Here is a 14,935-nt window from a genome sequence, read left to right on the forward strand (position 1 = left end):
TGTGAAAAACAATGCTCTGGAGAGCAATAGCTGTAAGTCCATGCACACGTCTAGGACGTAGCATGAGGATAGACGTATAGGACATACTTGTACATGAAGAAGGGTCGCATCTCCACTTGATGCGCGCATCAAGAGATGGAGTTGCAATAGATAACTAATGGAATATTGGTATATCTAAAATCCACACGAAAATGTCAGGAGAAGTTTCGGAAGAAATCTGACAAGTTGTGGTCCCCCCCAGACTCATCAGAGAGAAGTTGAAAGAACAGAATCTTCAACAGTGCCGTCATAAGTTCCCAAGGGGGGTAATACAGGACGTAAATCTACAACCAGTGAATCCAGAACGTGGCCTGACCCACCACCGTTTCCGACGGATTCTGCAAGCATAATTCACATGAGTCAGGATAAGGAAAAATATGTAATTTTCTGACTAAAATTGATATTTTATACTTATCCTGACTCATGAGGTTAGCCCTCCCAACCTCCCCTCTTATGGCACTCTGAATTTCCCTGTAAATCCGGGTGTCGGGCTTACATACGGAGAGAGAGACAAATATGGCTCCGATCATGTGAGCCATTTGGGGAGGAAAGGAGGAAACGCTACTCTCGTGGGTGAGTGATTTTATGTCCGCTTTTGGAAGGAAACTTCAAGGGATTTCAAGTGTTCCACTATCATTTGCAAGAGGAAGGAGACAAGCATAATTAGCATGAGTCAGGTATGAGTATAAGTATAAATTAACAATTTTAGTCAGAAAATTACATCATTCAGTTAGTGAACCACAATTTCTTTGTAGCAGTTAGTCATCCTTTCTCTTCTATACTTGGTTGTGTATTGTGTGTGTGTGTGTATGTGTCATCTCACTTCCATAAGAAGAAAATAGGTTGTTTATTTGGAATTAATGAATTATTCAGATATGATACAAAATGAAGTGAAGTGCTGGGAAACACATCTCCTTCCATGGGATGAGTATTATTTGAAGTGTGTGTCCTATTATCATCATCATCCTTTACCCATCATATTGCATAAGTGTTGGCACACAACATTGTTGATCATCTTTCATGAGCTTCTATCATCTGCTTAAATACCTTAACTTCATGTGTGATTGTTTAATGTTCCTCCTGACCCATATGCTTGCATGATCAGCCTCCTCTTTGTACCCTGCAGGGATGCACTTGATGTGGTTCCCAGCTAGGCACAGTCCAAACTTGTGCATTGCAAACGCTGTTTCTTGGAGAAAACCATCTATCATTCATGTTGAAAATAACTTTATAACTGTCTCATCACTGATAGCAGTAAGTGCATTCCTGCATGTGTGTCTGTCTGATATTTTGTAATCTTTGTGTGCATGGCTCTAACCTCTTTAGTTGCTTTGCTTTGTCCCAACTAGTCAAAGAAAGGCGTAGAGGAACGCCGGTCATCGGCGCCGGTCGGGAGTGGCCGGAGGAACCTGAACAGTAGGCGCAGGTCAGGGGAGTCTGCAGAGAGACGCAGGTCGTCTAACGTTATCAATGGCACAAGCAAATCACGCGATTCGTCAGTAGATAGCGTTGTCAAGAAGGTGAGAGCCTTGGCAACAACATTGTTATAGTAAACATGAATCTCATTTGGAAAGTGTGTTTTGTCTACTGTTGCCATGGAGGCGGGTAGCAACACTAGAGGCAAACAGGGTTAACTCTAAAGCATGTTTGAAAGCCAGTTAAATTGTCTGTAACGATGGTGTGTGTGTATACCTCACCTGCACCAAAGGTGTTGTTGTGAGCTTATGTATGGCCTGTTGTCTGTTGTGTAGTATCTGAAGTATTCAGAAGTCTTATACAGTGAAACCTGCATAGATGATCCAAACAGTTACAGTGACATTCGTGAAGTTTTTATTCTGATTGTTTCCTTGGTTTCATTTTTGTCAATATGTTTTGTCATGTCATGAAAGGTAGTGAAAACTTCCTGTGCTGTGTTCTTCAAGAACTAAAAACTTCTCACAGAAATGCACTTATGTTCTGCGTAGGTGAACCAGAGCCATGTGAGCAATGTCAGTTCCGCTCCTAGTTCAATCCAAGAAGTTTCCTCATTTATGGCATGCTAGCTTTTCCTGGAGCCCAGAAGTAGTGTCTATTCTGTGGTGTCTGATTCCAAGAGCAAGATTTATCAGGCAGACAGTAAGAAACTGGTACAATTGAATACTGGCATGCCTCTTTCACTTCTTTGAGTGGCATTTTAGAAGTTAGGACATACAATATTGAACAAACTTATTTAGCCTCAACAAAACAATGTTAGATGCTTTGAAGAATCTTCAGACTGACCCAGAGAATGTCTAAGACAAGCCATCCACTAGAGCCTTTCGTAGACCTTTGGAAGACCATGTTTTCAGTTCAGTCATGGTCACGGATCCAGGGGATCTTTATACTATCAGTGAAAGGAAACTAATGAACAAGTGGGATCTTGTTCAAGTACTGCTATGAAATGGATGTAGAAGGCGGCCTAAATACATGAGGATTTGGAAGATCCTGAGGATGTTCTTTAGACATTTCCTAACAAGTATCTCCTCCTTGATGAAAGCAGGTATACTCAGAATACCAGAACCTACAGGGCAGCAGGTATATTCAGAATGTACAGGGCAGCAGGTATACTCAGAACCTACAGGGCAGCAGGTAGGGGTTCTCTCAGAATGTACAGGGCAGCAGGTATACTCAGAACCTACAGGGCAGCAGGGATCCAACCCACATGAAGTCAGGGCTACTCTAGCAGTTTACAGTAACTGCTCCCTCCTGGGACCATTACTGAATGCTGCTTGTGGAAGTGGATGAATTCTTTTTCTCCACAAAATCATAAGACTTGCTCCTTTCCACCAAAAGGAGGTGGTACCCCACATGAACACAGGAACAGAAATTGTAATCATGTCCTCATCTTGGTTCACAGAACACGTAACAGTTGTCACAAATATAGTTGGAACCCACTACCTTCTCTTGAAATTTCTACAATTAGTTGGGATATTTTAAAGATGTTTGTACAGTAAAAATATTGTTTTTCTTATCCTGACTCATATTCTACAGTTCCCTCCCACTGGCTCTACCCTTTAGTGGTGTTTGTTTTTACCTTTATGTAAGAAAATGGACAGGGTGGCTAATCAGCTCTACTGGCCAAGTTATGCTGCCTGGCGCTGAACAAGGATGCATTTGGATGAAAAGATGTTCTTTTCTTGGTGAACACAGCTCACGAAGTGTGCAATACCTTTGAGGAATAGAGACAAGATATGATCAGTATAATTATAAATGACACTTTTAGCCTATGAAATATATTTTATGAAAAGTCTTTTAAACTCAACCAAAGGCGATTTCAAACATTGATATTATGCTCTGAGTAGTGTACCATCTACAGGGATGAGAATTTTCCGCGCATCCACGGAATTCTGGGAATTTCATAAGGCCAAGGGTCATTTTTGTGAATTGTCCAAATCCGTTGACAATTGTATGAATGTGCTTCAGCAGATTTAAAGTTTTTAAATGGTTGCTGTGTTTATGATATTTTCATTTCTGAGCCAGTTTTAAAGGTCTAAAATGCCTAAATATCAGCAGTTTTGGCTAGTTTTCAGAGTTTTTCTCAAAACTTCATTCTCATCCCTGAATCTACAAATAAACTAAAATCAGAGACCATTTGATTCTGCTTGTACTACAAGGCTTTGACTTTCATCTGTCGATTGTTAACAAGTCATTAAAGTGTTATTTATTTGAGAGCATGATATTTCACGGGCCACTTCATTTGCTCTAGGAATGACAGTGAAATAATGTTTTTAATAGCTTTGGTAAACATTTAAGTATTTCTTGTCGTGTAGAACTTTCCTTCTTTACTTTGATCATGGGAAGCCAAATGATCACCAAGATATGAGACGTGAACTTTTTGGCCTTTCGGATGTGTATTTCACGACAGGCACCTTAACCCTCCATGACTATGGGTACTTATGCATACTGGACTGTCCTCCCAGCTCCCTTCCGCATCCAGGATTGCTGTATCTTTTGGCTCTCCATGTGCTTCAGCACCTACCAGTTTTGGGTGTGTTTTGAGGTCAGTCAACTTGACCAAGAGTTCCTGGCAGTGATCGTGGTGATAGACTACCGGAAACAGCGAAGAGTCCAAGGCACTCCCAATATTTGACTGCTGTGAGGTACAACCATCAGATTTTAGTGCTCATTCCCAGAGAACTGTTTGCATCAGATTGGTATAGGTGAAAGTGTTCCCTAAACAGATTGCAGGAAACAGTGTCATGGAAATGTGTCACCATAGGAGACTTTTCTCAGCCTTCTGCACGACGAGGATCAGACTAATGTCCATAAGGAACTACTTTGTGTTCTTGCAAGTTTCAGGAAGTTACATGGTGGTACCATAGGGAGCTTCAGAAGTCTACTCCTTCCGAGAACCTCATACGTGTAGCACTGTGCTGTTGGAGGTCAGAAGACACTGTTCAGACCTCTGACCTTGACCTACAGGCTCTGGTACCCCAGATATGCTAACTGAAAGAGCAGACAGAGTGGTACAGTCTTTGACCCAGTGGATGCAGCTCAAATAGAAGTTAGCACGGCACTCGATATGAAAGTTCGCCTGAGCCTCATGTGTAATTTGTACCTTCAGACACTAGCAGCTAGAGGAGTTTTATCAAATTTCATAATGTTACAGCAATCGTCAGTAGTAGGGAATGATGACACAACCTGGCTTTATGCCCTGAATGTGCACTTAGTCAGAAGTAGGAAATGACAAGACCACTTGGTCTGGTTCCTTACTGGATTGGACTAGCGTCATGTATCACAGACAGACTCTGTCTCAGATATGTGGATGAATGAGGATGTCTCAATAAACATCAAATGGAATATCAAGCTATTTCACTACAGGTGGAAGTCCTGTTCCTCCCATCATCACATGTCAGAATCTGTGAAGCAGGTGCTTCACCACAAGAATAGCACGTTAGAATAAGAATGTCTGATCCAGTCTCATCCACACACAATCTGGTGGCTTGTACCAATACCAGATGCAAACCTCACCTCCAACTGTGAGATACACGCAGTATGGTATGTCAGGATAACCATTAATGCTTTCTTACTGATGAATATCCTGACCCAACAAGTTTCTGGCCAACCCATCCATGGATATCAAGATATGTGCTGATGAAAAGCGAGTGACGGTAAACAGCAGGCATATCAGACGTAGACAAGGGATGTTTGGGATCTTTGTGATATGATCATTCTAAAGCAGGAAATTGTATTGTTTCTGGATTAGCATACCAATATCCTCAGTGAGGGAGTTTAGTTTTACGCCGCACTCAGCAATATTCCAGCTATATGGCGGCAGTCTGTAAATAATAGAGTCTGGACCAGACAATCCAGTGATCAACAGCATGGGCAATGATCTGCGCAAGTCAGCCATCCTGACCACCTTATCCTGTTGGTTGCCTCTTACGACAAGCATGGGTTACTGAAGAATATTCTAACCCGGAAGTTCACGGGTCCATTATCCTCAGTACACACACCACTTTTAATAGTCATTGTATATAAAGCTATATGAGTTGACCATATGTTAGGAAACATACAGGGAATTCAAGTTGACCTCTGATATGACACATATTACCTGTACAATATGGACTTTGATCATGGTAGAGTGGAGATAATCCTACTGTCCAGTGAACTGATCAGTTTCCAAATATGATTAATCAACCTAATGTTACTATGGACATAATTACAGTGCTTTAGATTTTTTATGATATATTAACATCTTGAATCAATTTTTCAAACTTCTAACTTGAAATGCTACTTAGTTTATGTCGTGAATGTGAACCTAGTTTTTATCCATCACAGGAGCTACTGCTGGCTACGCAGTGTGTATGAGTGAGTTGAGTGTATGGAGAGTGCAGTGTATAGGTGACAACATACTGTCCTCAACATGGCAGGGGGAACCCATGATGGTGTTGTTACTCATGGAAACCAGGCTGGTTTTTTGTCATATTTGTTACTTTTCCGTTTCTCTATCGATCTTAACCCTTTCTTTTTAGAATTCCATCTGTAATAAGTGAGCTGCAGAGTCTTATGGCTATGATTTGTTCTGTGAGCTGCTTTTATTAATGCTGAACATGTTATCCAGTCACTGACTTGCAGGAGTTCATGACTGCTGAACATTACCTATGAGAAAGATAATTGTTAAAAACTGGAATCTACTAATGTTTCATTCTATCTTTTTAGAGATTTCATTCTTCTGCAAACCACATTATGATGCTTTCACCATGCTGTGTGACCTGTGAAGTTTAAGTGTGTGATCCATGAGGTTTAAGTGTGTTTCCTGTGAGGTTTAAGTATGGAATAAACCAAAGGGAGATAAGGGCTGTGGCTTTTGTAGATCAGTGTATCTAGTGTTATCTAGTACTATGTTATGTTTTCACAATATGTCCAAGTATTGATGAACCAGAATTGAGATATTCATAAGATGTTAGCATGAAGCTTGACATCGGCATGTTTGTATCCTTGCTTGTTTGAAATCTTCAGTGAAACTCATTATTCATCTTTGTTTTATATGTTTTTTTCTTCCACACTGTTATGACCAACACCCTGGAACCATGGAACACATGACTGACTCACTCAATGGTTGTCTTAGAGCAACCTATATTTGACTAGAATTCACTATTCACTTCAATTCAATAGACTTTGTCAAGATGGAGGATGGCCTCATCAGTAGTCAGGCTGGTGTTTCATCAGCGTTCAGTGTTATAAGAGGCCATGTGTTGAGATACTACTACCGTATCGGACAGATGTAGCTCATGTATCTGATGCTACACTGGCATATCTAAACATATATCCAAGGCATACTGTTTCAACTAGGCATAGTATATCGAGAGTTTAATACATTTGCATGTGTATTTTAAACATGTTCTGAAAATTACATAATAAATAAGCTGATGTTTTAAAACATTCTTGTTGATGAAATACTAGCTTGACAATAACAAGATGCATGAGTGATCTCCCAGAGTCAGTCTGGTGACCATGGAAACAGGTGTAGAGATGTATGACATCAGCATGTGCTAACTGCTTCAGTGGGCTGAGGAAGCTGGGAATCATCTAGTAACAATGCAAATCATTCACTGACACAATTGCACAGGTTGTTAGGACATTATGCCTTGAAGTCTGACAGAATATAACATAAGAGAGATGTTTCGTGTCTGCAATATTCATCAAAGTTGGTGGCAGTTGCCAATTCTGAATTGCATAGGACATTTGTCACTTCTTAAGGCAATATCGCTGCAGCACTTGGCCATTCCATATAGCATAATGCGGTGTTGCACAGCATATGGTCCTTCTGTGTGGCATAAGGCGGTGTCGCACAGCATATGGCCATTCCATATAGCATAAGGCGGTGTCGCACAGCATATGGCCATTCCATACAGCATAAGGCTGAGTCACACAGCATATGACCATTCCATATAGCATAAGGCGGTGTTGCACAGCATATGGCCATTCCATATAGCATAAGGCGGTGTCGCACAGCATATGGCCCTTCTGTGTGGCATAAGGCGGTGCCACACAGCATATGGCCATTCCATATAGCATAATGCGGTGTCGCACAGCATATGGCCCTTCTGTGTGGCATAAGGTGGTGTCGCACAGCATATGGCCATTCCATATAGCATAAGGCAATGTAGTACAGCCATTCTGTCTGGCAGAAGGCTGTGTCGTGTACGCCGGTTCACTGAAAACACTTATTCTATAAGAGTAGTAATGGCTAAGTTTAGCAAGCTTCACTCTCTCTCAGCCAATGAAGTTGTGTTGGCATCCTGCTGTAGCCATGACAACAGTGGGTGGTGGATCCTGTACTCAGGAGACCTGTGAAGATCCGGGGTAGAATAGGTCTTCAGCAACCCATGCTTGCCGCAAAAGGCGACTATGCTTGTCGTAACAGGCGACTAACGGGATTGGGTGGTCAGGCTCGCTGACTTGGTTGACACATGTCATCGGTTCCCAATTGCGCAAATTGATGCTCATGCTGTTGATCACTGGATTGTCTGGTCCAGACTCGATTATTTACAGACCGCCGCCATATAGCTGGAATATTGCTGAGTGCAGCGTAAAACTAAACTCACTCACTGTACTCAGGAAGATGGGTTCACAGCGTGAGTTTTAGACATGTATTTTAAATCTATGGATTTCCATTTGCAGCCGGCTGAGTCCACAACCAAGGGAAAAAATAAAGATTCAGCTAAGAAGGTAAATGTGTAGCAGAGAATGCAAATATTTGCCAAGTTTGACTACCAACAGAAAGTAAGGGGAGCAGGAATTGTACTTGAATCCATTACTGGTTGAGAGTCCAGCTGTTACCATCTGGCCAACCAGCGAAATCAAAATCACAAGCATCATGCATGCATCCTAGAAACATATTACATGCTTTGCAAATGGCTGTAAAATTTTATCAATTAACATTGATGGTTCAAATTAACCATAACTCTCTTATGTGTTATTTGCTTCCTAGCATGTCAGTCTGCTTTCTGTTGGTAGGATATCATGATAAGGTTGATCTCTACATAGTACAGTGCAAGGCAAGGCAGTTTTCTCCTTGAGAAAGGTATCCCACCTGCCACTATAGCTCTATTAACAAAGTCTCATCAGCAGGGTTCACAAGAAGTGAAAACAGGCCCAAGTAATCCCCCCGCATGTCTTGAATTCTGAGGCTAACTTGATTCCTGATATTGATTATTAGCAGCCCCCGTGAAAAGGACCTGCTTTAGGTTTTGTTGGAATTTGTTGGTGGTGATTTTTCTGATTACTACAACATAAAGATTATTGACTTTAGAGATAAATTCATCCTCTGATTTCTTCTAAATAGCCATTGGGGAACATATCGTTTGGCTATATGAAAAGTTACCGCACACCTTCGCAAAAAACTCAAAAGATTGTTGTTGCACTCTTTCAAAAAGCATCATGCATATGGCATTAGACTTTGTGTTTACCATTTCTAAAATATGGTCACACCTTGAAAGGCCAATGCCAGAATTACGTTTAGGTAAAACCTTTTCAGTTTCTGGGGATATTATTTTCTTTCTCAAAAACTTTTGGTTTCTCAAAAAGTGTTGATGAATGTTTGTTAAACTTGGTGTAAATCTGTCTTTAACATGAGCCTTATTTTGAAAAGGTTTGTCAGGAAAGATCACAGTACATGTACAAGGTCAGCTTCATGTAAATTCATGACACTTTGATCACCATTCAATTTCCATGTTAGATGTTATTGCAAAATTAGGTTTCATTCTTTCTATTGCACAAGTTGTTTTAACAGAAAAAAAATATTATTATTTATTTATCATTATTGGATATTTATATAGCGCACATATCCACGCACAAATGAGAATGATGTAAACAAGTTGATGTTCAAAATGATTTGAGGCATCAGAAACGTGTTTCCCCAAACACCACGTGTATTGGTATTGACAGGGGCGGTGGGGTAGCTTAGTGGTTAAAGCATTGACTGGTCACACCGAGGACCTGGGTGTGACTCCCTACATGGGTACAATGTGTGAAGCCAATTGCTGGTGTTCCCCGCCCTGGTATTGCTGGAATATTTGCTAAAGGTGGTCTAAAACTCACTCACTCATTCACTCAATAAAGTATTGATGCTTACAGATTCTCCCATATAGACATACACAGATACAGGTAATGTGAGAGATTCTCCCATATAGACACACAGACACAGGTAGTGTGTGATTCTCCCATATAGACACACATATTTAGGTAGTGTGAGATTCTACCATATAGACACAGATTTAGGTAGTGTGAGATTCTGCCATATAGACATACAGGTAGTGTGAGATTCTACCTTATAGACACAGATTTAGGTAGTGTAAGAGATTTTCCCATATAGACACAGATTTAGGTAGTGTGAGATTCTCCCATATAGACTAGACACACAGATTTAGGTAGTGTGTGAGATTCTCCCATATAGACACACAGATTTAGGTAATGTGTGAGATTCTACCATATAGACACAGATTTAGATAGTGCATATTCAACAATTTATACCAGTATTTAATACAGACTTTGTAAGCATAAACTTAGACAGGGAGAGTGTGAGATTCTGATATATTTGACACAAAGCAGAGATTTACAAAGCCAGATTTTGAACTTTCTGGATTAGGGGTTGGATTGTGATATTAGTTCACCAGACTTCAGTCCCCATAGAGTAGAGATTGTAACACTTTTTGAATGGAAATATCCTGAAGAAAAAGACCCACTATAGATACAGATTTAAGAACACCCAGAATACTCCCATATAGGACACAGATCTAGTCATGCCACTCAAATACCACTTTTCATATTTGAGAGCTTACCATCCATTTTCTAAAGACAATTTTGGATAGACATCTAGATTAATGGAAAGTGAGTCATTCTCCGACACAGTACTGTGTGATTTCCCAAAACATTGAGAGACGCTTTGTAGGCCACAGATAGTATCGGAGAGGAGTACTACACACAGCCAGATTCTAACAGCAAGAGAAATACTTTTGTTAGTTCTGGATGCATCTGTATACCAGGAGATTCTCCCATATGGACATTTCACACAGATACATCATCTGTCAGATTCTCTCCCATATAGACCCACAGGTAAACACACCCTTGATGAGATTCTACCATATAGACACAGGAACAGGTAGTGTTTGATTCTCCCATATAGATTTGGACAGGTACAGATGTAGTGTGAGATTCCACATTTTAGTTATAAACACACTCATACAGGTAGTGTCAGATTCTACCATATAGACACACAGGTACAGGTAGTGTGAGATTCTACCATATAAACACACAGATACAGGTAGTGTCAGATTCTACCATATAGACACACAGATACAGGTAGTGTGAGATTCTACCATATAGACACACAGATACAGGTAGTGTGAGATTCTACCATATAGACACACAGATACAGGTAGGTGTCAGATTCCCTACCATATAGACATTCAGATAGACACACAGGTAGGTAGTGTGAGATTCTACCATACAGGTATAGACACACAAGGTACAGGTAGTGTGAGATTCTACCATATAAACACACAGATACAGGTAGTGTCAGATTCTACCATATAGACACACAGATACAGGTAGTGTGAGATTCTCACCATATAGACACACAGATACAGGTAGTGTGAGATTCTCCCATATAGACACACACAGGTACAGGTAGTGTGAGATTCTCCCATATAGACACACAGATACAGGTAGTGTGAGATTCTACCATATAGACACACAGATACAGGTAGTGTGAGATTCTCCCATATAGACACACAGATACAGGTAGTGTGAGATTCTCCCATATAGACACACAGGTACAGGTAGTGTGAGATTCTCCCATATAGACACACAGGTACAGGTAGTGTCAGATTCTCCCATATAGACACACAGGTACAGGTAGTGTGAGATTCTCCCCATAGAGATTCTCCCACACACAGGTACAGGTAGTGTGAGATTCTCCCATATAGACACACAGGTACAGGTAGTGTGAGATTCTACCATATAGACACACAGGTACAGGTAGTGTGAGATTCTCCCATATAGACACACAGGTACAGGTAGTGTGAGATTCTCCCATATAGACACACAGGTACAGGTAGTGTGAGATTCTACCATATAGACACACAGGTACAGGTAGTGTGAGATTCTCCCATATAGACACACAGATACAGGTAGTGTCAGATTCTCCCATATAGACACACAGATACAGGTAGTGTGAGATTCTCCCATATAGACACACAGGTACAGGTAGTGTGAGATTCTCCCATATAGACACACACAGGTACAGGTAGTGTGAGATTCTCCCATATAGACACACAGATTTAGGTAGTGTGAGATTCTCCCATATAGACACACAGATACAGGTAGTGTGAGATTCTCCCATATAGACACACAGGTACAGGAAGTGTGAGATTCTCCCATATAGACACACACAGGTACAGGTAGTGTGAGATTCTACCACATAGACACACACAGAGATACAGGTAGTGTGAGATTCTCCATATAGACACACAGAGATACAGGTAGTGTGAGATTCTTGTGTTTAGACACACTACAGGTAGTGTGAGAGATACAAGTAGTGTGAGATTCTTGTGTTTAGACACACAGAGATACAGGTAGTGTGAATTCTTGTGTTTAGACACTCAGAGATACAGGTAGTGTGAGATTCTTGTGTTTAGACACTCAGATACAGGTAGTGTGAGATTCTTGTGTTTAGACACTCAGAGATACAGGTAGTGTGAGATTCTTGTGTATAGACACTCAGAGATGCAGGTAGTGTGAGATTCTTGTGTTTAGACACTCAGAGATACAGGTAGTGTAAGATTCTTGTGTTTAGACACTCAGAGATACAAGTAGTGTGAGATTCATGTGTTTAGACACTCAGAGATACAGGTAGTGTGAGATTCTTGTGTTTAGACACTCAGATACAGGTAGTGTGAGATTCTTGTTTAGACACTCAGAGATACAGGTAGTGTGAGATTCTACCATATAGACACACACAGATACAGGTAGTGTGAGATTTTCCAGTGATGACACACAGAGATACTGGTTGAGTGAGTTTCTTGTGTTTAGACACTCAGAGATACAGGTAGTGTAAGATTCTTGTGTTTAGACACTCAGAGATACAAGTAGTGTGAGATTCATGTGTTTAGACACTCAGAGATACAGGTAGTGTGAGATTCTTGTGTTTAGACACTCAGAGATACAGGTAGTGTGAGATTCTTGTGTTTAGACACTCAGAGATACAAGTAGTGTGAGATTCATGTGTTTAGACACTCAGAGATACAGGTAGTGTGAGATTCTTGTGTTTAGACACTCAGATACAGGTAGTGTGAGATTCTTGTTTAGACACTCAGAGATACAGGTAGTGTGAGATTCTACCATATAGACACACACAGATACAGGTAGTGTGAGATTTTCCAGTGATGACACTCAGAGATACAGGTAGTGTGAGATTCTTGTGTTTAGACACTCAGAGATACAGGTAGTGTGAGATTCTTGTGTTTAGACACTCAGAGATACAGGTAGTGTAAGATTCTTGTGTTTAGACACTCAGAGATACAGGTAGTGTGAGATTCATGTGTTTAGACACTCAGAGATACAGGTAGTGTGAGATTCTTGTGTTTAGACACTCAGAGATACAGGTAGTGTGAGATTCTTGTTTAGACACTCAGAGATACAGGTAGTGTGAGATTCTTGTGTTTAGACACTCAGAGATACAGGTAGTGTGAGATTCTTGTGTTTAGACACTCAGAGATACAGGTAGTGTGAGATTCTTGTTTAGACACTCAGAGATACAGGTAGTGTGAGATTCTTGTGTTTAGACACTCAGAGGTACTGTTGCAAGATAGAACCTACCCAACAGTCATCATGTCTTCACTGTATTCACAATAGACCCATGGCTTTCAAGTTGAAGGTCAAGGTCACTTGAAGTCATGTCCTCAAAGTTTTGGTGTACACTAAAGTGCAGCTATGGCTGTATGTAAATTTACTTATGTACAGGATATGTCCAGTGCTTCAGTTGAGTTGAGTTGAAATTGGGTTTTACATCGTACTTGAGAATATTTCGCTCATATGACGACATGCATGCGTGTGTATGTGTATATGCGGCTGCTTGTACTAGCCCAGACTGAAGCTGGTTTTATGGTGCTAGCCCACTGAGATACCATACCGCAGTGAAGCATGAATACCCCACTCAGACACATTATACTGACTCCGAGCCGACCAGTCCTTGTTGTACCCATTAATGCCGAGCGCCAGGCAGGGACCAACAAGTACCATATTTTAACGTCTTTTGGTATGATGCGGTCGGGGATCGAACCCACGACCTTCGGCTCTCCGGGCGGACGCTCTAACCACTACACCACGGAGGCGGTCTCCAGTGCTTCAGACAGTTTATGCATAAACTACTTGGTGTAGCTAATATATGGAACATTGTGTTTCAAAGTTTAATAGAATTAGTCATAGTGAATGATTTTTTCCAAATAGTAAGTGATTCCATTAAACTGGAAGCGCTTATTTTTATGGTGGACTGAATCAATGTACTGCTTTTTTCAACATTATAACTATTCAGATATTGGCGAAGGCAGATGTGACCTGATTTGTTGAAGTTCAAATAAGATAAGATTAGATAAGATAAACTTTATTGTCCCGCAAGGGAAATTTGTCTTGCATTCAAAGAGCCAATACAAGCATATAACAACAAATAATTTAAAATATATATACACAATGCCAAGCTTATCAGAATATAATGTTGAAATATAACATAATCAAAGTTCATGATATAATAATCACTCGTGCCTCGTAGATTTCACTATTACAACTTTGGAGGAAGTTTTAGAAGTTTTATACTGTATGGGACAAATGATTTTGAAGTTCTATTAGTTTTGTAATACATGATTTTGAAATGGCGGCCAGAAGGCAGAAGTTCATAACATTCATTTAAAAAGTGTGATGGATCCGATTGAATGGCCAGAGCTTTCTTCTTAACTTTTTGACTCATACTGAAAAGGTAGAGGTTCGAAATTGAAGCCGCAAATTTTCCTGGATATGTTTACTATTTTGTCAAGTTTGTTTTTCTGTGTAAGAAGATTGCCATACCAGGCATGAAAGCAGAAAGTTAAAATACTATTAATGAATGTTTGGTAGAATAATTTTAAGATATTAGTGTCTACATTAAATGATCGCAATTTCCTCAGAAAGAAAAGCCTATGTTGTGCTTTCCCATGTACACGATGTGAATTTGATTTCCATGAAAGTTTATTATCAATAATAGTACCCAGATATTTATACTCTTCTACTGTTTCTACAGCCTGTCCATCAATACAAACAGGTTTCAGTTTGTTTTTTTTGCTTCGGAAGTCAATTATCATTTCCTTTGTTTTGTTTATGTTCAGGGAGAGGAAATTATCTT

The 14,935-nt window shown here is 40.3% G+C and overlaps 1 protein-coding gene across 1 annotated transcript in view; it reads left to right on the forward strand.

Moving 5' to 3' along the window:
* The window catches only part of LOC124292037 (putative oxidoreductase GLYR1 homolog), an 89,560-nt gene that overhangs the window by 14,848 nt on the left and 59,777 nt on the right, over positions 1 to 14,935 (forward strand). Inside the window, 2 exon segments of the mRNA XM_046729110.1 lie at positions 1,389 to 1,559; positions 8,185 to 8,232. Of these exon segments, the coding sequence (XP_046585066.1) occupies positions 1,389 to 1,559; positions 8,185 to 8,232 (219 nt within the window).

This window comes from Haliotis rubra, unplaced genomic scaffold, assembly GCF_003918875.1.
Source record: "Haliotis rubra isolate DU_JTF1 unplaced genomic scaffold, ASM391887v1 Scf506, whole genome shotgun sequence".
Lineage (NCBI taxonomy): Eukaryota > Metazoa > Mollusca > Gastropoda > Lepetellida > Haliotidae > Haliotis > Haliotis rubra.